Genomic DNA, 23,310 nt, shown 5'->3' on the forward strand with positions numbered 1-23,310 from the left:
TGGGTGTTGGAACTTGGCCGGCAGGGACTTGAAGGGGGTCCAGGTCACACCGTGGAGGGGGACACACTTTTAACTCCTTTAACACACTCCGTCAGACCGGCTGACGGCAGGCCGCAGAAGGATGGGGACCTGCCGAACTCACTCGCTTCCACCCGTCACCCCAGCCTGGCTCTGCCGCCCCTCGGCCTATGGACCACGGCCCAGCTGACCGATCTCGCCCCACATGCCCGCGGCTCCCGGAGGAAGCCGGCCGAGGGTCCCCGGGGAGATGGCAGGTCCGCCCGCCCCGAGAGACGGGCGGCGCAGGAGAACTCGGGAATCCGGAGGGAACCGTAGGAGAACTCGGGAATGCCGGCACCACCACGCCCAGGAGCTCTGTCACCCCACGTCCGAGGCGCTCGGAGGGCTGGAGAGGAAGGTGGCCCGTGGGGTCACAGTCACGGGGCCTGGGGTCCCTCCCCTCCACTGGGCGGCGGCCGAGCCCAGCACCCCTGCAGAGAACCGCGAGCAGGGGCGGCAGAATCACGACGGCCGAGCGTTCGCAGGGAGAGCAGCGCCGCTCTGGGCACAGACAACACGCAGGCGCGGCCCGGCCGGCAAGGAGCCCTCATCCCACGGTCGTGTCTGTGCGTCAGAGCCCTGGGAGCGTGAGCGGTGGGGGTCAGCCAGGTATCTGCTCAGGCTGTGCCCACTGAGATCTTCGCGGTTTGCGGGAGCCGACCCGAAGCCTGAGAAGCTGATAGGGAAGGCGATGAGTCACGGAGCTCCTCTCCCCCCGACGCTGCGTCCCCGGGGCGGGGCGGGGGGGGGCGGGGAGCAGGGACGGCTCGGGCAGACGGAGTCACTGGCAGGGAGGGTGCTAAATATAACCTGGCTGGGTCCCTCCCGGCTGCCTGCCGGGCCTTCCCTGACCACCTACTGTGTGCCAGGGCCCGCGGGGTGCTGGGGTGGACGAGCCCATGGGGCCTCTGCCCCGCCAACCCCGGGGAACCCCCCACGGTGACCCTGTGACGCTGGGACCCCGGGGGAAGTCGCAGCCCCGGTGTCCAGGGAAGCGGAGGCACGAGGAGGGTTGGCACGTCCGCGGCAGAACCCACAGAGAACCGCAAAGGACGGGGGCCCGGAAGGCGGCATGGAAAGATGAGGAAAGGCGGACTCACTGGGCAGAGGCCGGTGTCCGCAGCCTGGGAGCACCTCACCTGTCTGTCCCCTGAACCTTGAGGGCCACCGCTCTGTCTGGCTCTGGGGGTCAGCTGGGTGAAACCCACGGTGATTGTCCTGGGACGGAGCAGGGGCTGTGGGAGTTCCTCGGGCATGTGGAGTCAGGGGAGGCTTCCTGGAGAGGTGTCCGTGTGTTTTTCCACCTTTACCACTCTTGGCAGGATGTGGACTCGTATCTGACCTTGGGGAGTGGAGGAAGCCGAAGTCGTCTGGGGAGGTTGGGGGACTCCCTGTCTCATCCGTCGCCTCATTCAACAATCCATTTATCCACCATCTACCCACCCACCCATCCACCCACCCACCATCCACCACCTATCCACCATCCACCCACCCACCATCAATCTACCCATCCATCATCTGTCCATCCATATAACCAACCACCATCCATCCACCATCTACCCATCCACCCATCCACCCATCCACCATCCACCCATCCACCACCCACCCATCCATCCACCATCTACCCATCCACCCATCTACCCACCCACCCACCCACCCATACATACATACATCTACCCCTCCACCCATGTGCCCCTCATCCACCCACCCACCATCCACCCACCCGTGGAGACAGTCACGGAGTCCTGAGTGCACTGTGGTTCTTGGCGAGACCCTGTGGGACTCCGGTCTCCCGTGGCTGCCACGGTCAGGCAGAGGAGTGGTGAGGAAGGCAAGGCCAGCCGGTGCTTAGGGCTGGTCCCCGGAGAACAGGGACGGGGTCGGACGGGCACCCGTGTCCAGCCGGTCTGCCCCGGTCTTGCTGTGCCATGTTGGGCCGGTTGCCTCCCTCTTCTGTGCCTCAGTTTCCTCATCTACAAATGCGACTGTGCCCGTGGCCGCCTGTCAGAGCGATGAGAGCTGCCAGGGACTCGGCGGGGAGGCTCGGCGGTGACCAGTGTCACCGGTGGTGGCGGAGGGGTGCCGAGGAGCGGGCGGTGGGGGGGACCTGGGCCTCTCTCAGCCCGCACACACCTGGTCCTCTGGGAGGCGCATGTGGCAGTCACCCCCAGGTGCAGTCTGCATGCTGTCCAGGGGCGGGGACGTGGGAGAGGGTCTGAGGGGGACGCGGCCCTGGGCTCAGAGCAGCGCCCCCAGGGGACGGGCTGGAAGGTGCGTGGGCCCCAGTCCAGGGGGACGGAGCTGGGAGACGAGGCCCCGGGTCCTCGGGGGCCGGGGGGGTGCATCTCGACCTGGCATTTTGCTGCCACCCCTGGGCTTCTGTCCAGCAAAGAGGACGCCGAGGCCGCTGGGCGCAGGCCCCGGGGGAGGTGCGGGCTGGGCTCGGAGGCCCCGCCCCCGCTGGCTGCAGCCAAGCCCCGGCGGAAACTGGGCTGCAGCTGGTGGGGGACGGTGCCCGCTGACAGGCTCTGCAGTTTGTCACCATCTCTGTGGCCGGGGAAAGGTCACGAGGGTGACACCTCGCGGGGCCTCGCATCGACGCGGCAGAGCCGCTTCCTGTGGGCACACCGGGGCTCCCGCCTCAGCCGGGGCGGGGGCGCCACCGCAGCCCCCCTGCTGGGGCGGTCCGGGCTGGGTCTCCCGGTCGCTTTCACGAGCTGCAGGAAGAGAGAGCAAGAGCTCGCCTCAGGGCGTCGCAGCTCAGCCTGCAGCCCGCAGGCCCGAGCTCCTGCGCCCGGCTCCGCTCCGGATCAAACGGGGTCTGCGCGCGTTGGGGCTGTGAGCATTTTAACCACAGCGGCCCCGGGAGCAGGCAGCCTGGGGGCTGGTGGGGGCAGAGGGGTGGGCGGGTGAGGGGGCAGGAGTGGAGTCTGCAAGCTGGGGGCTCCACTCTGCAGGCCGGGCCAAGGTTTCCAGGCCTCTCCACACCGGGAGGCTTTGCCGGTCCCAAGGGTCCCAGGTGTCGGCACGCCGGTGGCTTTTCTCAGCTGCTGTCCCCGGGCACCAAGCTCTCGTGGCCTCCAGGTCCAGCCAGCAGCGGCAGGGCCGGCGGGGGCTCTTCCCGCCCCGCAAAGAGCGGAGGCCCCGTGAGCCCAGGGCAAGGCTAAGCCCCGGAGGGACTGTGCCTGTTCACGGGGCACCCACAGACAGGCCGAGGGCCCCCCACTGCGGTGCCCAGTGGGGGCTCAAGGAGGGTCTGAGCATCTCCACCCAATCCCACCTGGTTTGCCTCAGGCCAGACCCCTGCAGGGACCCGCGGGCAGCTGGAGGTCCCTGGGACGCCAGTGCTGCCCTCACAGCGGCAGGTGGCAGGGCCCCATCCCCAGGGTCGTCTGGCCTGCTCTGTGGGTTCTGGTCCAGCCCCAAGTCCCGGCTGTGACCCTGTTACCCCGACAGGGGCCGAGATCCCCTCTCGGTGCTTGTGAAAAGCACCCAGTAAAGGGCCCAGAAGTGGGTGGGGGTCCCCTGGTGTGACAGGGCCCGGCTCACGTACAGGCCCTCCCCGCCCCCTGGGCAGGGCAGGGCAGGCAGCGGGTGGGGGGTGGGGCGGCTTCCCTCCGGGTCCAGGGCGGCTGGGCGGCCTGCGGTGAGGGAGGTGGCTGGGATCGCACGAGATTTTGTGCAGTTTCAGCCAGAACCAGCCCCCCCAGAGCGTGCTGCTGGCCCCGCCAACCCTGTGGGGACACGAGGGTGCTCCTGGGTGTCTTGGCGAAGAGTGGGGCTCCAGCTGCCCCCGGAGCCAGTGCCCACCAGCCGCCCCGATGACCTTTCCTTGGCATGTCACCCCTCTGGGGTCCTCCTGGGCTGGGCTGGGAGGTCGTGACAGGAATGGGGCCTCCCCTGCGGGAATGCCCATCGGGAGCTGCGGGATGGGACCCCAGGGTCCCCACGGGATCCTGGGAGGGGCTGGGGGAGACTCCCACTGTTACCAGCTGAGCCAGGCCGCCCTTACCTTGGGGGAGAACGTCCGCTTGGCCACGAGGCCGGAGGCCCGGGAAGAGGACGCGCCTGTGAACGGGCCCCCAGCACAGAGCGTCCACTCACACAGGTCTCGGGGGAGACGCCCTGCGCCATCACGTCGGAAGACCGGGCTTCCCGGGCAAAGCGCCCACCCACCCCCATACCGGACAGTCCCCAGGACGCCCCCCCCCACCCCCGTCACCCAGCAGGCTGCCAGGCTCCCGCCTGCTGCCCCCGGGCCCAGGGCTCTGCGGTGACCGGAGCCTTCTCTGTGGGGACGTGTGCCCATTCCCAGAGGCACACGGGTGGGCGGGGGTTCTTGAGGGGAAGCTCCCAAGAGCCCTCACTGCTGCCCACCGGAGAGAGGTGTTCCTGGCAGAGCGGGGAGGTGCCTGGACCCCCCACGGGAGGTTTCGGACCGGCCAGGAGCCTGCGCTCCTTGCCCACCTGGGAGACCCGGGAAAGGGCCACTCTGTCCGGGGCCCAGCCAGCCCCTGCCTGGAGGCGCAGCTGCGGGAAGCGGCAGGCGCCCACTGCACGAGACACCGGAGCGCTCTCGGAGCCAGGCACGGGGCTCTGCCGGGGCCCCCACCCAGCCACAGGGGAAACCGAGGCAGGACCCCCAGACCCTCTTACCCCCCGCCACAATGTTGTCAGATTGAGAGTTTGAAACATCAGGGCTGGGAAGGCACATGCGGTTCAGAGCACAGCCTCCCTCCAGAGCGCCCCGGAGGCATGGCTGCTGAGCCTTCCTTGAATTCTCCTGGGGACGGGGCACTCACCCCTTCTCGAGGCTCCCTGCCCACAGACAGGCTGCCTACGGAGACGACTCAGCTGCTGGTCCTAAGGTTTCAGTGACCGCCCCTTGCCGGCCACCTCCTGGCCGGTGGTCGCCCCGAGGGTCCCTGGGTCCCAGCAGGTCTGTGTGTCTTTCATCCGCTCCCGTGCGGCCGGAGGGGCTGGTCTGCATGAGCAGCGTGCCCCTTCCCTTCCGGCGGCTCGGGGCTGGCGCTCGCGGTCGACAGGTTTACGTGGCAGACAGGACGTGCTTGGGAGGAGGCCCAGCCCCGCGACGCCCCGCTCAGGTCGCAGGTTTGGGGGACAGCCCTGGAGCGCGGCCGTGCCGAGGTCACACCAAGGGCCGACGACCCTGCTCTCGCAGCAGGCAGTGAGGGACAGCCGCCCCGCCCGGGTTGACGCGGCCCCTTCCTCTTGTGCCTGGCGTGCTACGGACATGGTCGGGGCGGGGCAGTCCCACTGCGGGGGTCTGGACAGACCGGGCTCCCCCGGGACCAGGACGTCCGCCCGCTGCTCTGCTCGGCCCCGTCCGTCCGCCCTCCGTCTTTCTGCAAAGTGCGGGGGCTGCCGGGTTCGTTTCCCCCTCGGTGCGGCGGCCCCTGGACCGAGGAGGAGAAGGAGGAAAAGGGAGAAATGAAAACGCAGGGTTGGCGGGGGGGGCACGGAGCAGGAGCCAGAGCCAAGGGGAGCAGAGCCCCGGGACCCGGGCTCCCGGCGGGCCGTGCACCCCGGTTTCGTCGCAGCATCCCGGCTCGGCTGTTTGCAGGAGACGCACGGTGACCCCGGGAAGCTCTCTGGCCCCTGCCCGTCCGTGCACCTCGAGCTCCCCGGGTGTTTTACCCGAACGGTCCTGACCCACCGTTTCCGTCGTGTCCTTGGAGGCGCCAGGGGCTCCAAAGCAGGACAGAGTGCAGTTGCTGGGGTCCGCGCAGAGAGGTTCTGGCGGTCAGGGACAGAGGGGCCGGACCCCCCACGTGGACGGGGGGGGGGGGGGGGTGCGTCGGCCTTGCTGCAGCTCCCTCCTCCTGGGCTGTGCTCCGGGGTCTGTGAGACCAAGGGGCCTGGTCCTCACTCCCCTCTGCCCTGGAACTGGTCAGTGGAGGCCAGAGTCAGCTGGGCATCCTGGGAGCCCCCCCCCAGCACCCGGCCCCGCCGCTGCCGGCTTCTTCCAGGCACGGGCCCCAGGGGGCGCTGGCTCTCCCTGTGCCCCTCCCTCTGCGTGAGCTCAGGGGGCCGCCGGCCTCCCTCCTGGAGGAACAGCCCCCTGTGCTGCCCGTGCCTCCTGGAAGCAGCCCCGCCTCCCTCCCAGCCCACGCAGGGGCCCGGGCCCGTGACCCGTCGGCCTGGACTCCTGTCCGTCCGCCTGGCAGCCGCCTGCGCCCCCCCCCCCCGCCCCCTGCTGGCCCCGTTTCTCATCAGCGCTCCGTCGCCTCGTCGCCGAGCCCCAGGAGGAGGGGGAGGCCAGACAGGGATTTACACGCTTGTCCGGCCGCTGTCCGTGCTCAGACGGAGGCGTTTCCACAACGCCCCCCCCCCAGCCCCCCCAGCCAGCGCAGGAAGGGCCTTGCTGTCCCTCAGCCTCCAGACGCCCAGGACCGTCCCCGGGCCGTGCGTGCGCGTGCACACCGGCCCACCGGCAGAGAGGAGGCGCGGGCTCGTGGGTGGGGCTCGAGGCTCTGAGACGGCACCCTGGTCCTGGGAGAAGGGGTCTGGGGCGTGGAGGGGACCCTCCCCCAGCACCCACCCGGCTGTGGGAGGCGGGCGCCGGGCCAGGGTTTCGGGGAGCCACACGAGAGAGATGGGGCCTGGGGACCCGGAGCAGCCTGGGAGCACCGTCCCGCGCACTGGGGATCCATCCGGGGGGCTGAGGACAGACGCCGGCGCGTCCCCGCCTGCGCGCCCACCCTGGCAGTGCCCGAGGCTGGCCGCATCCGAGAGACGGGGGAGAAGCGGCCCACAGGGGACCCGCAAATGACAAGCGCAGGGAAACCTCAAACGATGTGCAAAAAAATTGTCAAGGTTAAGAGAGTTTTTCCATTCCTTTGCTTCATACCTCGGCCTTTCTGATGGGGGTGATTCACAAGCCGGGGGCCTCCGAGTGGGGGGCTTGGGCATCGGACAGCCCCCTGCAGGGGCTCTGGCCGCCGGTGGGAGCGGCGGGCGGCCTGGGGTCGGGCAGGAAAGCTCCGTTCCACGTGGAGAGGCTGGGGAACAGGGCGAGCTCCCCAGCTGGGCCTCTCAGAGGGAGAGCTTTCGACTTTTGGGAAGGAAAGGGTCAACCAAGACATCCTCTGTCACCCCAGCCGGCCAGCCAGCGTGCCCACCAGGGAGAGGGGACATCCTCTGACCTTAGGGACCACCAGGAAGTAACTGCCCCCCGGTGACCACTCACAGGGTCGGGGCTGGGACCAGGCCTCCCGGACTGAGGGGGAGGGACCCTTCCCAGGAGTGAGTGGAGCCGGAGGCCGCGGGCCGGCGAGGGAGTGCACTGGGGGCCGGGCGGGGGGCGTGCAGAGGAGCTCAGCCTCCTCTGAGCCGGGCCCTGCATCCTGGGGGGGGGGGGGCAGACATGGATGGAGGGCCCAGCACAGTGTCCCGTGGGGGGGGGGCGGGGCACCAGCCACGGCCATGTTCAGGCACCCTGGGGGGGACCGGAGGCACCTGCCCTGGCGCAGGGAGGGGCCCGGAGGACGGGGCTGCATGCAGGTACCTGCGGGGCCGTCCCGTGGGGGGCAGCGGCAGGTCCCCGGGAGGCAGGCCCCCCTCCTCCAGGGACACCCCGGAACCGCGCTGGGTCCCAGAGGGACCAGATGCCCTGGGGGCCCAGCGCCCACTGGTGTGGGCTCGCGCACTGGCCACAAGGAAGGGCTTGGGAGTGGGGTCAGCCTGGAACCTCCTGGTCACCCGTGGACGTGGGAGGCAGCAGGCTGCCCGGCCCTCGGCCTCCGGGCTTCCCTCCACCTTCCCCCAGAACGAGAACCTGCGGGGTCAGGCATGCTCCGTGGGGTGACGGAGGGAGAGGGGATGCCAGGGGAGCTCCGGTCCGTGCTGGGAGCCCCTCGCTGTAGGGGGTCTGCAGGCGGAAGGCCCGTGCAGGGCCCCCCTGGAGACGCGTGAGGAGGGGCGGTGTGTGTGTGGGGGGGTCCTGGAAGGTAGGAAAGGGGGCCTGTGGGGACAGGCAGGGCCAGCTCCTCACCGGAGTTGATTTTTCTCTTCCAAAAACGCAGCGAATGCTGCCTACACCCATCCGAGTGGCGGCCCTGTCAAGCACACGCACACACACGTGTGCACACATGTGCACGCTGGGCGGCGAGGAGCTCCCCAGCGCTTAGAACGGCCGTCGGTTAATCTGTTAGTTACCTGGCCCTCCTTCCGAGGGGTCTGGGAGACAGGCCCCAGGCCCCCGGGGGCCGAGGCCAGGCAGCCCCCTTGAGCAGGCAGGACCCCAGGAGCATCGAAACCGGGGGGCTGGGGGGTGACGGAGACACACACACACACACACACACACAGATGCCAGAGAGACTCCCTGGCCCCGCCGGCTCCCGTGTGGCATATGCTGTGGGGTGGGGACCCCAGGGCGCTCCGGCCACACCCCCCCACCAACCCCCGCCCCGCCCTCGGGTCACAGAGGAAGGTGGCGAGGCGGCCTGGTGGGCGGAGGGGCCGCTGACCGCAGGCTGTGTGTGGTGGGCCTTTCCGATGGGTTTCCTGCAGCTGTGGCGGGAGGTGAGAGGGGGGGCCCCCTCGGGGCCTTCGCACCCCCCCACCTGCCCACTGCCGCCCCCGAGGGCCTCCTGCCTCCTGATGTGGCTCCGAGCAGGCCCCACCCCTCCCCGGTCTCCCGGGGGCTGGCCTGGCAGTGGGGGGAGGGGGGCGGGGGGGCCTGGAAGGCTGGGAGGGAGACAGAGGGGCCCGCTGCCACAGCGCCCCTCCCTCCCCCCCTGGGGCTGCCAGGGCTGCGGGAGGGGCCGTGGGCCTGGACACACAGACAGACTACGGGCAGGTTCTGTGTCACCCCAAAGCTTTGTGGGGCTCTTGGCCACTTAGGAGGTGACTGTGGATATCTGGGGACCCCTTGAACTGTGTATAAAGCACACGGATTCTCTGGCTAGAAGTGTCTTCTCCCAGCCCCTGGGGACAGCCGCCTTCCCCTTCCAGTCCCCGGTGGACCACAGGGCCCCGGGGAGACCCTCCAGGGGACAGGCCAGGCACCCAGAGCCGGCCTCCTCCGTTTGTTTGCACTGGTACAGGTCGCCGCGTCCTGCCCCGGCTTTGCTGGGTCCTCCCGTCGCTCTGCTCCCGTCGCCTGCTCAGCGGCACACACCTGCACCCCGGGGCCTCGGCACAGAGGGGGCCTTGGCCCCATCCCCTCCCACGCTCCCCGGGCTGGGCCGGGCTGTGCTGGAGGGGCACCCCGATGCGGCTGCACCATGCCTCCCTAGGGATGGGGCGGGTGGGGCAGGGAGGGCGCAGCCGCGGCCCCCCCGGGGAGTCCCTCCCTGAGCTGGGATGGCGGTCAGGCCTCTCTGTCCACGACGGGGCCGCTCCAAGGCCGCCCTGAGCAGCAGCTGCGGCGGCTACAGGCCACGGTGTCAGAGGAAACTTTCCAGTTTCCAGAAAACGACGTGTTTTCTGACTCTCAGGGCGAGGCGCACACGCGCTCCCCCAGGCGGTCCGCAGCCGCGCCCCCCACACCTTCTCCCCCGAGAACGGGTGTCTGCTGCCCTGCCCCCGCCCGCCCCCCCGAGGAGGGCTCTGCTCTGAGACCCGGCGGCCCGGGCTTCCTCACACCTGGGGCAACTTTGGTGGCAAGTGTTCGCGACGCTGGTGGCCCTTTTAATGCTGGGCCGGTGATCTGCCGGTGAGAGAAGAGGAGGCCCCCTCCCCTGCACGGGGCCGCAGGGGCGCCTGGGCGGGTGGGCCGGGTGGGCCGAGGGCCTCGCCGGTGACCGGATGCCGAGCCGCCTGCTCCTCGGAGCCAAGCGGCCGGCCTCTTGGGAGAAGGATGCTCCTGACCCGCTTGGTTTTCGGTCTTCCCGGGCAGATCTCCGAAGACCTGGGCGGCGAGAAGTTCTGCGTGGATGCTGGGCAGGCCGGGGCCGGCAGCTGGCTCAAGTACATCCGGGTGGCGTGCTCCTGCGATGACCAGAACCTCACCATGTGTCAGATCAACGAGCAGGTGGGTGTTCTGCCCCTGCGGCCGGCCCGGGGGCCGGGCCACGGAGGCGGAGAGCCGTGGGGGTGCCGGCGCGCTGGGTCCGCTGGCCACTGCCACGTGCTTTTGCCAAGCCCCGTCCCGCCTGGGGGCGGCCATCTGACACTCGGTCAGCCCAGAGCTTCCGGGAGCTCGGTGACACCCCACAGGGGCTCCATTGGGGCCATCGGGCTGGGGCCCGGCAGCCTGGGGGAGCCAAAAGCTGATGGTGTGTGTGAGGAAAAGCAGCCGGGGCTGACGCGCTCCGGGCAGGGTCTGCGCTTCCACAGGGACGGCCGCTGGGCAGACGCGGGAGGGACAGGGAGCTGGAACGGTCTGCTCGGTGCTGGGTTGGAACATGCCGTGGAATCGGCCGAGCGCCGGAAAGGCCGCCGCAGCCCCAGCCGCCCACGGCCCTCGGCTCCAGCAGGGGTGGCCGGGCCAGCCTGCTGTAGCGACTCGCCCACCGTGGGTGTCTGGGCCGCCGCCGGGCTGCCGACGCCTCCAGCTCTGGCTCTGCGTGGCCGGTGTCCAGCCCTCGAGCTGACCGGGACAGCAGGCACCGTGCGGCCTTTCTCGGGCCCAGAAAGACGGCGTGTCCCGGCGCCGGGAGCCGCTCCGTGGCGGCTTTAATTACAAGCTCGCTCTGCAGCCAGGCCTCCCGGGCCACGTGTTGGCTGTGTCCCCAGAGGAGGGGGTTCCTGGGAAGTGGGGGGCCCCAGGCCCTTCCATCGGAGCTGTTTGCTTTTGCCTCTAATATCTTGGGGTTACACATGAGACTTCATTTGCACAAAGGATTCCATTGCTTTCAGAAATGTTTGCGGAGACCACATAACAAAAGGCACATTCTCGCCGTCGCCTGTGCAAACCATTAACATCGGCTCGAGGCTCTTGACGTTGGGGAAACGGTTTGGCATTAATAAACTCGGAGAGCACAGCCAGGGCGGTCCCCGGGACCCCGTGGGCTGGCGGGCGACTCTCCTGCAGCTGCTCAGCGACCCCGGTGAGATTCGAGCCTGCACCAGGCAGGGCCCCTCGGGCCAGGAGCCGGTGCCGGACACACGGGGCTCGAATCTGCTGCTGCTCCCGGGACATCCGAGGCTTTTAGCGAGGACCCAACATTCTGGAAATAACTTTTTTTTTCAATTGCAAAAAGAAACAAAAACCTACAGCCACAAAGCACAAGAATACTCGTGAAAATCAGACCAGACCTTGACAAGAAATTTCCTTTCTCGCTGTCGGTGAATGTTGAGCACAGGACAGTCAGACCGAAGGCTCATCGGGGGACGGTCTTGCCGCCCTCGGTTCGGAGACAACGTGTGTGTCCGCGGCTGCCGGCCGACCGCGCGCCCAGGGGCCAGGCCCGCGCCGCACTCCCGGGCACACGGAAGGGAACGTCGGAGCACCACCCCCCCCCCCCGGTTTTCCCCTTTGGACACCAACGTGCTAGCGGGCCGGGCCCTGAGTGAGGCCGGGAAGTCCGTGTCTTCACGCCGCAAGCTTTTGGGAAAGCAAACAGATGTATAATCTCGATGCACCATCTTCTCAGAAAGCAGCCTGTCTCCAAACATCTTTGTTTCATTGTTGCTGTTTCAAGGGAGCGTTAATTTCAGCTCCCCGGCTGCAGCAAGTGGGAAGACGGATTTGCCTGCTTTTTCCCGTCAGGGGGGGCCGCGATGCTTCCCGCCGGGAGGAACACACGTCCCCCACCCTTTCCGAGTCTCTTCTGGTAACCCACACCCCTCCGCCGGGGCTCACGGGCTGGAAGCTCCGTCACGGCCGTGCCGGGCTCTGTCTTGGGGACCCCATGGACAGTCTCCGTGCCTCTGGATGGCTCCCCACCTGCTGGGTGTTTCTCTCCAACTCGGCCTCGGGGACCGTCACCCCCGCGTTGGGACACCGACTCGGAGCCACGTGGGGTGTGCACCAGAGCAAACGCAACGCCACGATGGCCGAGGCGGAGGAGGTTCTGCACCTGGAGCTTGTGAGCCGCTCAGCCCTCCTCGGGGGAGAGGAGCCGGCCGCCTGGGGGCAGCTCCGGACCGCACGGGGATGCCTGGTATCACGGGGCACCCCGGGGTCCCCTCAGCCCGCAGGGCCTGGGCTGGCGGCCGGGCCTTTGGGGTGCAGACGGGATCAGAGCAGCAAGTGCCTATCCAGCCCAGGGCACGGCGAGGCGCCCACAGGCACAGTGCCTGGGGCAGGGGCGGGGGGCAGGCCTTCTCCTCCCTGGAGGCTCCTCAGACAGCCGCACACTGCCGGCCCACCCCCAGCACCCCCGCACTCCCTGCACGCCCCCCGCCCGGTACTGCCTGTGCCCCCCACGGGGGTTCAGGGAAGACAGAGCGAACTGGACTTGGGGGAACTCAGCAAGTGCCCAGAGGCTCCCTGAGGAGCCCCCTAGCCTGCAGCCTTCTTGCTGTGGGAGGTGCCGTCACGGAGCACCCCCCCCTCCCCTCCCAGGCAGCGCCAGCCTCCAGGTGCACGTGAAGGTGGCTGTCTGCCCCACGGACTGCGTGGACCCCACGGGTGTGGGACTCAGCCCTTGCAGCCCTCCTCCGGGCTCTTGGCCGCCACCCTCTGCTCGGTCCCCTGTGGCTCTGAGCGCCCCCCACCCCGCCCCCCCCAGCCGCCCAGGGCCGCAGGAAGGCGCACACGGGCGGGCAGCACATTCCGGGGTCAAACGAGGGGCTCCGGCGGCCCGGGGGTGCCGGCCCCCCTAAAGTGGAAGCAGAGGTGGCTGGGCTCCTTTCCCAGGTCAAACAGAAACGTCTCATGTGCTGATCAGCCGGCCGGTGACCTCGAGCCACACACGAGCCCTCACCATGCCGGACGCCACCCGAGGGCTCCCAGGCCGCGGCGCCGCCCCCCCATCCGCCCGGGGCGTCTTCCTCCTGCTCTCATGTCTGTCGCCCCGACTCGGCCCCCCGTCGGCCAGGGCCGGGCGTTCGGCGGCAGTCCTCAGGAACCCGCCGCCCTGCGCTGCCCCGGCACGGGGACGGTCCCCTGCTGCCTCTGCGCTCACCCCCCCACCCCCACCCCCGCCACGGTCCCGCACAGGGAGAGTTGTGCGTGGATTGACTGGCCCGTGGAAACGGCCGCTTCCAAACCATGGGATATGGTTCTGCCTTTGAAAGTGAGGACGACGGGGCAGGGGGGGGGGGGGGTGGTCTGGGTCCGCGCGTCTGAACCGGGCTCCAGAGGGCGTGAGAAAATACGTCCGCCCCACTCTGCCCCAGGGAGCCGTCCGACTTTACAGCGCCTTCTTCAGAGCAAACGGACCCTCTTCTGGCAAACCAGATGCAAACCCAGCCCACGGCCCCATCCGAAGACAACCCGGCTGTGACCGCTTCTCAGCCGCGGTCAATGACTCCTTCATTATCACGGGTGCTTCACGGCTGGGGCCGTCCGGGGCCGATGAAGACCCTGGCGCTGTGGCTGGTAGTTTACACACACACACACAGAGAGAGAGACAACACCCAGGTCCAAACCGCACGACCAAGAGATGAGCGTGAGGATCTACGTTTCACGTTCAAGCAGCTGGGAAGGCGGCAGGAGAATCCCAGGGAAACGGGAAGACTTAGACCCGAGCGGCCTCAGCCACGCAGACGCAGGAGGAGGGAAGCCAGTGGCGGACCAGACACCGAGCCTCCGCCTCCCCGGGCCAGAAGATGGGACTGCCTTCCTGCCACCCTCCCCCCACCCAGAGCCTGCAGCTGGGGCCGACCCCCGACCCCCAGGCTGCTGGGTCCCGGCCCGGCCCTGAGAGAGCAGGCACCCAGGCCAGGCCGGGGGGGCGGGGGGGGCCGCCACGGGGGCACAAACGAGGGCAGAGAGACAGAAAGACCCCCCCCCACGCTGCCCCTGCAGGACCCCGGAGCATCGCCTGCGGTTTTCTGAACTGCACCGGCTCGACCCCTCTGCCGGCCGCGGGGCCCCGGCATCTGCAGCCCTCCCAGGGAGACAGGGCCCACCTTTGGGGGACACAGACTGTGCAGGAACACAGTGGCACTTCCAAAGTCCCTGAAGCAAGGATGCAGCGTGGGACCCCACCTAGTCTCCTCGGTGTCCCCAGGAGACAGAAAAGAAAAGAAAAGGGAAAGGAAAGAAAAGAAAGGGGGAAGGAAAGGAAAGAAGAAAAGAAAAGAAAAGGAAAAGGAAAGAAAAGAAAGGGGGAAGGAAAGGAAAGGAAAGGAAAGGAAAGAAGAAAAGAAAAGAAAAGAAAAGGGAAAGGAAAGGAAACGGGAAAAGGAAAGGAAAAGAAAGGAAAGGGAAAGGAAAAGCCCACCCAGGCACGGCCCTCACACAGACATCCTCTCTCAGAAGGACGGGGACAGGTGGCCGTGCCGCTGGACGGCTCCGCTTGCACCGGTTTCCGTAGAGGGACCCGGGTTCCCTGACGCCCCTTGCCCCGTGCCGCTGCCGGGAGGAGCCCCTCACACGGCACCAAGAGGCCGGGGAATCCTGGCACCGCAGCCGCATTTCCAAATCCAGGGCGGGGAGAGGGGGGCTCTGCACAAGGTGAGCAGCACCCCGAGAGACGTCTCCCCTCGCCCGTCCCGTCCGCACCCTCCTTCTTGGCCTCTCAGGCTGGTCGGAGCGGGGCAGGGGTGTGGGCCAGGCCCGCGGAGCCCCCGGCGAGCTTTTCAGAAAACTCGTTTGCTCCCGGGAGGGGCCTCGCCCGAGCCTGGGCCGGGTCCCTTCCGCCCGGGGCCGTGTGCGTCTCAACGAAAGAATCCTGAGCTGAAGTGGAAATCAGAACTGCGGACCTTCAGTGTTTCTATCAGACCAGAGTATGTATCCTTGTGAACTGATTTGATATTTAGAAAGAAAAAGAAAACATAAGGAACTGTGTGGAGAGAGGATCCAAACCGACTGCCGTTGTACACGGGAACTATTTCTTTGTCTTCGAGAAAGCCTCGGGGGGGGGGGGGGGGGCGGGGATGAGGTTCCTTTCCTTAAAGGGCCGCTGGAAACGGACCCACGAACCCCAGCTCTTCTGGGCGAGTCCTCTGCCTTTGGTTGGGGACATGGCCCCCGGGGTGTGTCCCCCCCACTCCGTTCACCCACAAGGAGCGTCCCTTGTGCCCGGGGTTGGGGGATGCCAGAGGGGAGGGACACAGGCAGGGCCCCGCTGAGGAAGTCCGGCGCCCAGGGCCCTGTCGGGGCGCCGTTTGCCCCGGTCCAGTAAAACCCTTGTCCTGACAAAGAGGCCGGGGCCCCTGCAGCAAGGACTCCGCGGCGTTTGCAAGGCCGCTCCGAGCCGACCGTTTCAGGGGCTGGGAAACTCAGCGGCTGCGGCGGCGGGTCTGAACCCGGGGAGAGACTGCGTCTCAGCCTCGCTTGGGTGCCGGGGCCCGTCCTGAGTGGGGGAGCCCGAACAGGGCAAGCAGCCCGGGCAGCTCAGAAAAAGGCACGGGCCCTGGGATCTGCCCCTTGAGAAAACACGGGGTTTCCTTCCTGCCGCTGAGCCCGCGGGAAACGGCTTCGGAGAGCAGGGTCTTTCCCCTGGAGAGACGGACCCCCCCTCCCCTCCTGGGAAAACTCCCGAGCTCCGCCTGGCCCTGCCTGCGGCGGCCGTGGCCCCGGGTCGCGGGGTGTGATGGGGCCCAGGGACGGACAATGACAGGAAGGCGGTGATGGGCCGACTCCCAGAATGTTAAGGCGCTGCAATGATGTGGGACAGGTCCCGCAGGGCAGGGCCACCCAGCGCAGGGATGGCGCAGCTGGCCCCCGCTCCAGCCGGGAGCGGCCAAGCCGGTCCCACCTAAACCCGGCCTTTGTCCCGTGGAGTCGCCGACCCAGCGGAGCAGGAACCGCGCTTTGTCCGCGCGTCTGGCTGATAAGGCTTTTGTGCCACTGGGGACCGGTCGTAAAAACGCCAGCAGCTTCTGTGCAGACCGCCACGCCGCCGGCTGGCGAAGACCGACCGGCCGCGGCGTTTGGAAAAGTTTGCGCTGATTCGCCCCTCCCCCAGGTGCAGGCGGTCGGGCAGCGACCCCCACCCCAGCCCCGCCTGGGCCCGGCGATTAACGCTAATAGAGACGAATTCCGTCTGCAGCTCAAAGTCCCGGAGGTCAAGGCTACCGCTCCGCCGCCCTCCGGCCCTGCGCTCGCGCCCGGCCAGGCGCGCACACGGCGCGCAGTCCTAAGGGTTCCCGGGCGGGGGGAGGGGTCGACCGCCGCGAGCAAACTGCTCCCGGAGGCCCAGCGTCCTGTACCGGCCCTCTGTGGCTCCAGGGCGGGGTCGGTCCCCGGGGCGGCCAGGCAGCCTCGGAGGGCATCAGAGGGAGTCCGGTGGCCCTCGGATTGGGGGTGCGGGTGTGGAAGGGTCCCAGCTAGGAAGGGTGTTGGGGGGCGGGACCCCGGCGGCCTCGGAGTGCGGGTGGGGGCGGCCCTCGGAGGGAGTCGGAGGAAGCCCCGCTGCCCTAGGAGCCACCGCAGACCCGGAGGCGCTCCCAGAGGGGGTGGAGCGGAGGTGGTCCTGGGAGGCTGGTGGGCTCCGGGGGCAGTGAAGTGGGTTGACGGAGGAGGGAGGCGGCGGTGCCCAGCCCCACACCCTGGGGCCGGAGCAGGGCCCCAGCAGCCCGGCCGTGGAGGGCGCCGCCGCCCCCGGGGCGCGCGCGCGCGCGGAGCCAGGATGAGGTCAGAGCGCATGGCCCACCTCTCGGTCCGCGGCCCTGCGGCGCGGAGGGCAACGGCGCGGAGGGACTCGGGGGGCGGGTCCACATTGCCCTCTAACGGGGACCTGCGCGAGTCGCAGCTCTGGCCCCGGCCCTCCCTCTCTGCGCAGGGGCCTCCCCAGCCTGCGCGCAGGGACGCCGAGGCGCGGTCCGCGGTGGCGAGGGGCGCGTTGAACGTGCACTTGCCGGCTGTCGGAGCGAAAGTGCGCGACGTCCCTGCTTATCAACCACCGACCCCGGACTCACCGACCCCCCCGGCCCTCGGGGACACTGGCTGGGAGCCCCGGGCGCTCTGTCGGCCGGATCCGAAAACCAGTGGCTCAAGCCTGCCTGTTCCAGAAACAATGACGCGGCCACTGTAGTTTTGGGGATACAACGATACAAAGCCGGCAGCATGTTAGCAACAGCTGGTTTGACTGCAGAGGGTAACGCGGTCCGGAGTCTCCACGGCACGCTAACACCCACCCGGCCCTTGTTCTCCCGGTGGCCGAGAGGCAGCGCCTGATAAAACGACTAATGCGCAGGGGCGGCGGGATCTCGACCCCAGGGAGGTGTGCGCTGGCTCCGAGGGTCTGCTGCCGGCCGTTCCGCGGCCCCGGTGGCCCCGGCACAACACACAGGGGGTGTGGGGACGCAGTGTGGTGAAAGGCGTCCCTTTGTGATATCCCGGTGTCCTTGTGGAGTGAGGACGGCCGGTTTGTGAGGGAGTCCGCACCTGCACGTGCCCCGGGGGGTGAGGGGGAGGGGACCCCACACGCTCTCAGGAAGCTCAGCCTTCCAGATGCTTCCCAGGACAGCTGTGGGGGAGGGGGCCGGGGGAGGGGGGCAGGCCATGTGCCCGCTCAGTCTCTGGGGCGCCTGACCCCTGTCCAGCTGCTGCTGGGAGGCCCGGTCTGACACCTGTGCTCCCCACCCCGTCTCCCAGGGCAGGTGGGTCTCGCTCTGCCCTGCCCGTCTGCCCTGCCTGCCGCTGGGCCTGCGGGCTTCCGGAAGTTCCTCGGTTGCCGTTATCTGACCCGGGGCCCAACGCCCCCATGCCGGGTGGCAGGCAGTGGGTGGGTGGGCGGCCTACAAGACGCCCCTCCGTCTGATGGTCCCGGACTTGGGAGGCAGGGCTCCCGGTGCCAGGTCTGCTCCCACGAGCAATGGGAGCCCCCTGGCCGGAGCTCGCGCGTTCCCTGGGCTTGGCAGAGGGCGGGGGCTCCCAGGTGAGGCCCGGAAGGCATGGTCCTCCCCCCCAGCGCCGCCCAGACCTGGGGGCTGTCTCCTGGGCCCCGCCCCACGTGGGCCTGGCCACGCCGCCCTTCTGCGGTGCTCCAGTTCCCGGCTCCCGGCCGCCACCTCCGGTGCCAACGGTCCTGTCCCAGGGGACGCACTGACCATCTACGGGCTGCCCAGAGCACCGACTGAGGCTGGGCGCTCCACACTGGCCTCCGAGCTGCAGCATCCGCCCTGAGCCCCGCACTCAGGGACGTCCCCCGTCTCACATCCCCAGTGGACGCAGGGCATCACGTTCTCGGCAGGCACCACGCCCCCCCCGCCCCACTTTCAGTGGGGGTCCACACACTCAGGAGAGGCTCTCCGGGCCCCAGCCCCTGGGGCCTCTGTCTGAGGTCACGGCCACTTCCATTAACACCCACACCCACTCCTGACCCAGGGCCCCCCCAAGGGCGGAGGGCGTCTCCCTCGCTCACGTGTACGCCGGCCGGAGGCGTCACCCCGGGCCCCACTGCCGACGGGCAGGGCACTCCCTGCTTCGGGACTTCGTGGCTGCCCCTCATCGGTTTAATGTTCCACCCCCTGTACGCCCCCCCCCAAACTGGATGAAACACATGTGAAGGGGACTGCGGTTCTCCTGAGCACACCCCGCAAAGCCCTCGAGGGGAAGCTCTCCGGAGCGACCAGGGGGCCGGCAGCCTCCCCGGTGTGGTGGGCAGCCCGGCGGGCGCCGGCAGGTGTGCGGGGCGGGACGACGCTCACCCACCCCCGCTCTGGTCTCTCCGCCCCAGATCTACTACAAAGTCATCAAGGACATCGGGCCCGGAGAAGAGCTGCTGGTGCACGTGAAGGAGGGCGCCTGCTCCCTGGGGGCCGTGCCCCCCAGCCTGGACGGTAAGCCCCCCCTGGGGTCCCCTCACTCCACGCATGACCGGGCCGGGCACCCCCAGCAGCCACCCAGGCGAGCGGCCCCTGCTCTCTGCTTCCCCGGGGCCTGCCAGCCGTGCCCTGCGAGCCCTGCCCTGCGTCCCAGAGAGGACTTCAGCCCGTGGGGCACGGGAGTCCTGTGGCACGCGCCCCTCTGCAGTGGCAGGCGTTCTCAAAACTGCCGTTGTTGTTGTTACGGACAGCGGCAGCGTCGTTGGCTGTCCCCGGTTTTGTGGCTGGGAAGCACCCGCCTCCCGGAGAAATCCGGGCGCCCCGGGAGAAATCGCGGTCTCATTCAGGGGAGGACAGCGGTGACTTGGGAGCCAGAGCCCGCCTGCAGCTGCAGGGGGGCCGTCGGGAGGGAGGCCGGGGGTCGGTGCGTTTGCGGAGAGGGGGGACTCAAAGCTCTGGCCGGTCCTCGGTCGGACACAGCTCCGTCCCTTGCCGGGACTCTGGCGGCGCGGCAGTCTGAGCGTCCCTGTCCAGTGCCGCGTCCTGCGGGGCCTGGCCGGTAGCACACGGCCCCCCCCCCCCCCACCGAAATGTGGCTCCAAGGGAGCCACGGAAAGTCCAGTCACAGATGGGCTAGGGGGCCCGGGACACGGGCTCATATCCTTCCCCCACGTGGCCGGGCAGCGTGCGCCCACAAGCCTGGGGGTTCCGGAGCCGGGTTCAGCCACGGAGGGAAAGCCGGACGGAGGGGCGCCCGGGGACTGGCCACTAACACCTGGTGTGCAGAAGGCCGCTTCTCTTCCCCTGAGACCCCGAAGGGAACAGCAAAGCAGGCTCCCCCCCTCCCCGGCCATCTTTGGAGCCCCCGATGTCTCGAGCCGGAGGAAAGGGGTTCCTCTCCGTCCGCACTGCCCTCCCCTGGAACACACCGCAGCTCAGTGGGTCCTGCCCCGACAGCGTCTCCCTGAGGGACCGCTCCAGCGTCGCAGCACAGGGGTGGCGTGGGCCGGGCGCTGGGGTCCCTGGGAAGCGTCGGGGAGCAGGCTCCGAGCTGTCCGCCTCCGTCTTCCCGTTTGACCAAGAGCGAGACCGGCTGCCAGGAGCCCGGCCTCCCTGACGCCCCGTGGCCCGTGGCCCTGAGCCGTCCCAAGGCAGCCGGCCCAGAGGACAGTTTGGCGAGCCGGAGCCCGCCCGGGCTGTCCTTTGAGGTTTGGTTTCCATTAGGCCGTGGAGCAGAGAGAAGTGAACGGCCGGGGCCGGGGTAGCCGGGGGATGGTCGCATTTTCCCTGAAGCCGCTGCGGGGAGACCTGTGCACCCCCGGGGGCGCCCGGGCCTCGGAAGGCTGTTGAGACAAGGCTCAGCTGGGGCGGCGTGCTCGAGGACGGGCCTCGTCTGTGCGGCGGGGTTTCTGTCTTCCGGAAGGTCTCAGAAACCTCGGTCCCCGCTCCCCCTGCGGCCCCTGATCTTAGGTAACCCGAGTCTACATTCTCCTAATAATTTATCAATCTTTTGCTGGCCAATTGCCTGCCGCCCATGATCGTCCGGCATCAAATATTTGCCTTTCCAGACTCTCGGCTCTCGGGATCGCTCCTGGGCCCCCCAGCAGCACCCCGCCCCCCCCCCCCAGTTGGGCACAGAAAGGAAACGCAACGGTGTTCCTCACTAAGATAATCGTCATAAAAATCTTTCACCCCAGGCCCAGCTCACTGCGGCGGCCCCCTATCACGGCGGGAATTTGGGGTGGGCTCTGCGCCCCCCGAGCCGTGGGGCTGGCAGATCAGCGTGCAGATGCCTCGTAACTGTGTCCCCCCCGGTTCTCCGAGCCCGTCGGGCACTGCCCCACTTTTCTGTTACGTTCCTGCTCCTCCATCGAAAGTGGCTGACGGCCCTTCAGAGAGGCGAGCAAAGCGCGGGTCTGGCCCACGAGCCGCCGTGCGGGCTCGCGCGGAAGGCGGAGCGTCTGCCCCAGCCGCAGCCCCCGAGGCCCCCCCACCCGGTTTCCAGGAGGACACTGCCGTGTTGAGTCACGATCATGTGCTCCTGTGGGGGGCGGGGGGCTTTGCCGGGACGCCGCTCAGGTCACGTGGAAGAAACGGCGGCCCCGGCTGGCCACGGCGCTGCGGGCGGGTCGCCGTGTGGCCGGTCTGGGCCTGGACCGCTGTGTCCGGGCGGCAGCTCCGCGGAGATGTGGGTCCCACCGTCCTCCCCGCGAGTCAGAGCAGAGGGGGCGCCTTTGTGCCCACCGACTCCGGACATTCTGTTTTGTGTTTACTCTTCCCGTGGGGAGGGGAGAGGTTTCTCTTTCAGGAGACCTTTTTCAGGAGCTCTTGGGAAAAAGCAAAGAAAATCATTTCCATTCAAATGTGCTTTGGTTTTGAGAAAGGCTCAGAATCAGTAACTCCCCCCGCTCTCCACGAGAAGGGTATGAGGACGCAGCGCAGTGTGCGGAAGCCAGGAGACCGCCGTAGACAACGTGATCCGATACAATGTAACGCAGTGTAACACAGCGCGCTACAGTGTAACAACACGGTGCAGTCGGATTCGATACAATGTAACGCGACACACCCGCACCCGACCCGGCTTCAGTGAAACAGGAAAAGCGACAACCGACAACCGCCAGGGCTCCGTGCGCCCCCCCGCCCCGTCCCGCTCAGCTCAGCTGTTCATCCGGCGCCGGCCTTACCTGCGTGGAAGGTGGCTGGGACTCCTGTCCACACCCCGGCGTGGATGGGCGAGGCTTGGACGTGTCCGGTCCCCAGTCCTGTCCTTTGACTGGGCAGACGTGGACCGCAGCGGAGTGGGAGGCGGCGAGGGAGGGTGGACGTCATCGCCACTCGCGAGTGCCTCCCCCCAGGCCCCCGATGCCGTCAGACGGAGAACCAGGCTGCGGTTTCATTTTAAGTCCAGATTCCAGATCAAACGTAGGAAAACCAGTTGGCCGGCGTCATGGATGCATGGGGCTGGCAGTTCCTCTTTGTTTTCAAATTGCAACTTCTCCGATTGCTCTGAGCAGGGTGCAGAACGAGGAAACCCAAGCCGGCGTTTCCGACTGGATCGTGACGCCGGCGCGCGCCCACCAAGGCCCAGCACGCCCGAGAGAGCCCACGGCACAGTTCTGTGGGGTCCGGGCGTGCGCCCGCTCTGTTCTGAAGCGGGGCTCAGACATGCAGGGGTCCGAGAGCTCTGAAGACAAGGAAGGGTGCAAGGGGTGACAGCCGGTCCCCGACTCACACGCCTGCCTGTCACATGGCCTCCTGGGGAGTGCCTGGCCTGCCCCAGGCACACTCATCCTGGCAGCCCTGGGGCTCCCCCCAGCGACATCGGCCTGTTCCAAAGGCGGGGGCCGAGGCCGCGTGAGGCCAGGTGGTGCCTGCGTGTCTGAGGGTTCGGCCGGCCTCTCCGCTACGGGCGTCCGCGCGGGAGGCTTCAGGGCCCGCCGGAGGGAGTGCCCACCGGGGCCTGTACCCGTGGGCTCGTGGAAGCATCTGGTCAGGAGGAGGGGGCCCACCCTCTCCCTGCCCGCCCCCACCCCCACCGCCCTGGCTGGACGGCGGCTCAGCCTTCCTGGGCACTCGGGAGTGTCTGTGGTCGTCTCTCTGGTGCCCGAAGGGGCAGGAGGTAGCCCCCCTCGGCTGCCCACCCCGCCCCGGCCCCCCTGACATCTGCACCCTGAGGGCCAGGCCCCGCGGGCTGCGCTCAGCCCAGGGCATCCAGGCTCCGCCCGGTGCCAGGCCCAGGGGTCTGTGTGCATGCGCACACATGTATGTGGGCACATGTGGGCACACCAGCATACACACTCACGTGTGCATGCAAAGGCACACACAACATGAGAACACTCGCACAAACACACATACACATTCACACCGATGTATCACAAGCGCCTATTTGCATGCAAACGTGTGCTCATTCATACACGTGCACAGGCAAACACACGCACACCTGACACATTGCACACAAGTGTGTGCGTGTGGCACATGCAACACAGCACTTGTGTGTGACAGAAACACACACGTGCCCAAATGCCCAAGCACACTCATACACGTGGCGTGAAGATATGAAAACACAAATTTTCACACATGTAGCCACATACCAAAGCACACATGCATGCTCATACATGCCAGATGCGTGCATGATGCATGCCAAGGCAAACGCCAGTGTGGGTACACAGAAATGTTGACACGTCGCACAGCTGTGGGTGCCGATCTGTGGGAACCGTCACACACACACACACGCATGTCTCACGGCACGGGGCCCTGCACACGCAGCGTGTGCACAGCTGCACGCACACAGCCGCACGCCCCTGCACGAGAAGCACCCACGCACCCACACGCCGGCTCGCCGGCAGACACAGGCAGCCCACTCGTGCCGGCATCCTCGGCGCCGTGCTCCCCCTGCAGCCCTGGGTGGGAGCGTGGGGCGCTCCTCGGCGGGGGGGGGCCACGGGAGGGGACGCCGCG

The 23,310-nt window shown here is 68.2% G+C and overlaps 1 protein-coding gene across 3 annotated transcripts in view; it reads left to right on the top strand.

Moving 5' to 3' along the window:
* Window positions 1–23,310, top strand: part of PRDM16 (PR/SET domain 16) — a 291,415-nt gene that overhangs the window by 243,783 nt on the left and 24,322 nt on the right. For 2 of the 3 annotated variants that reach the window (XM_036025208.1, XM_036025209.1), the window contains exons 1-2: window positions 9,927–10,057; window positions 18,765–18,867. In XM_036025208.1, coding sequence (XP_035881101.1) covers window positions 10,037–10,057; window positions 18,765–18,867 — 124 coding nt within the window. In that variant the 5' untranslated portion in view covers window positions 9,927–10,036. Of the gene's footprint in view, window positions 1–9,926; window positions 10,058–18,764; window positions 18,868–23,310 lie in introns of those variants that run through there. The other variant, XM_028511738.2, reaches the window with a different exon arrangement.

This window comes from Phyllostomus discolor, chromosome 5 (assembly GCF_004126475.2).
Source record: "Phyllostomus discolor isolate MPI-MPIP mPhyDis1 chromosome 5, mPhyDis1.pri.v3, whole genome shotgun sequence".
NCBI lineage: Eukaryota > Metazoa > Chordata > Mammalia > Chiroptera > Phyllostomidae > Phyllostomus > Phyllostomus discolor.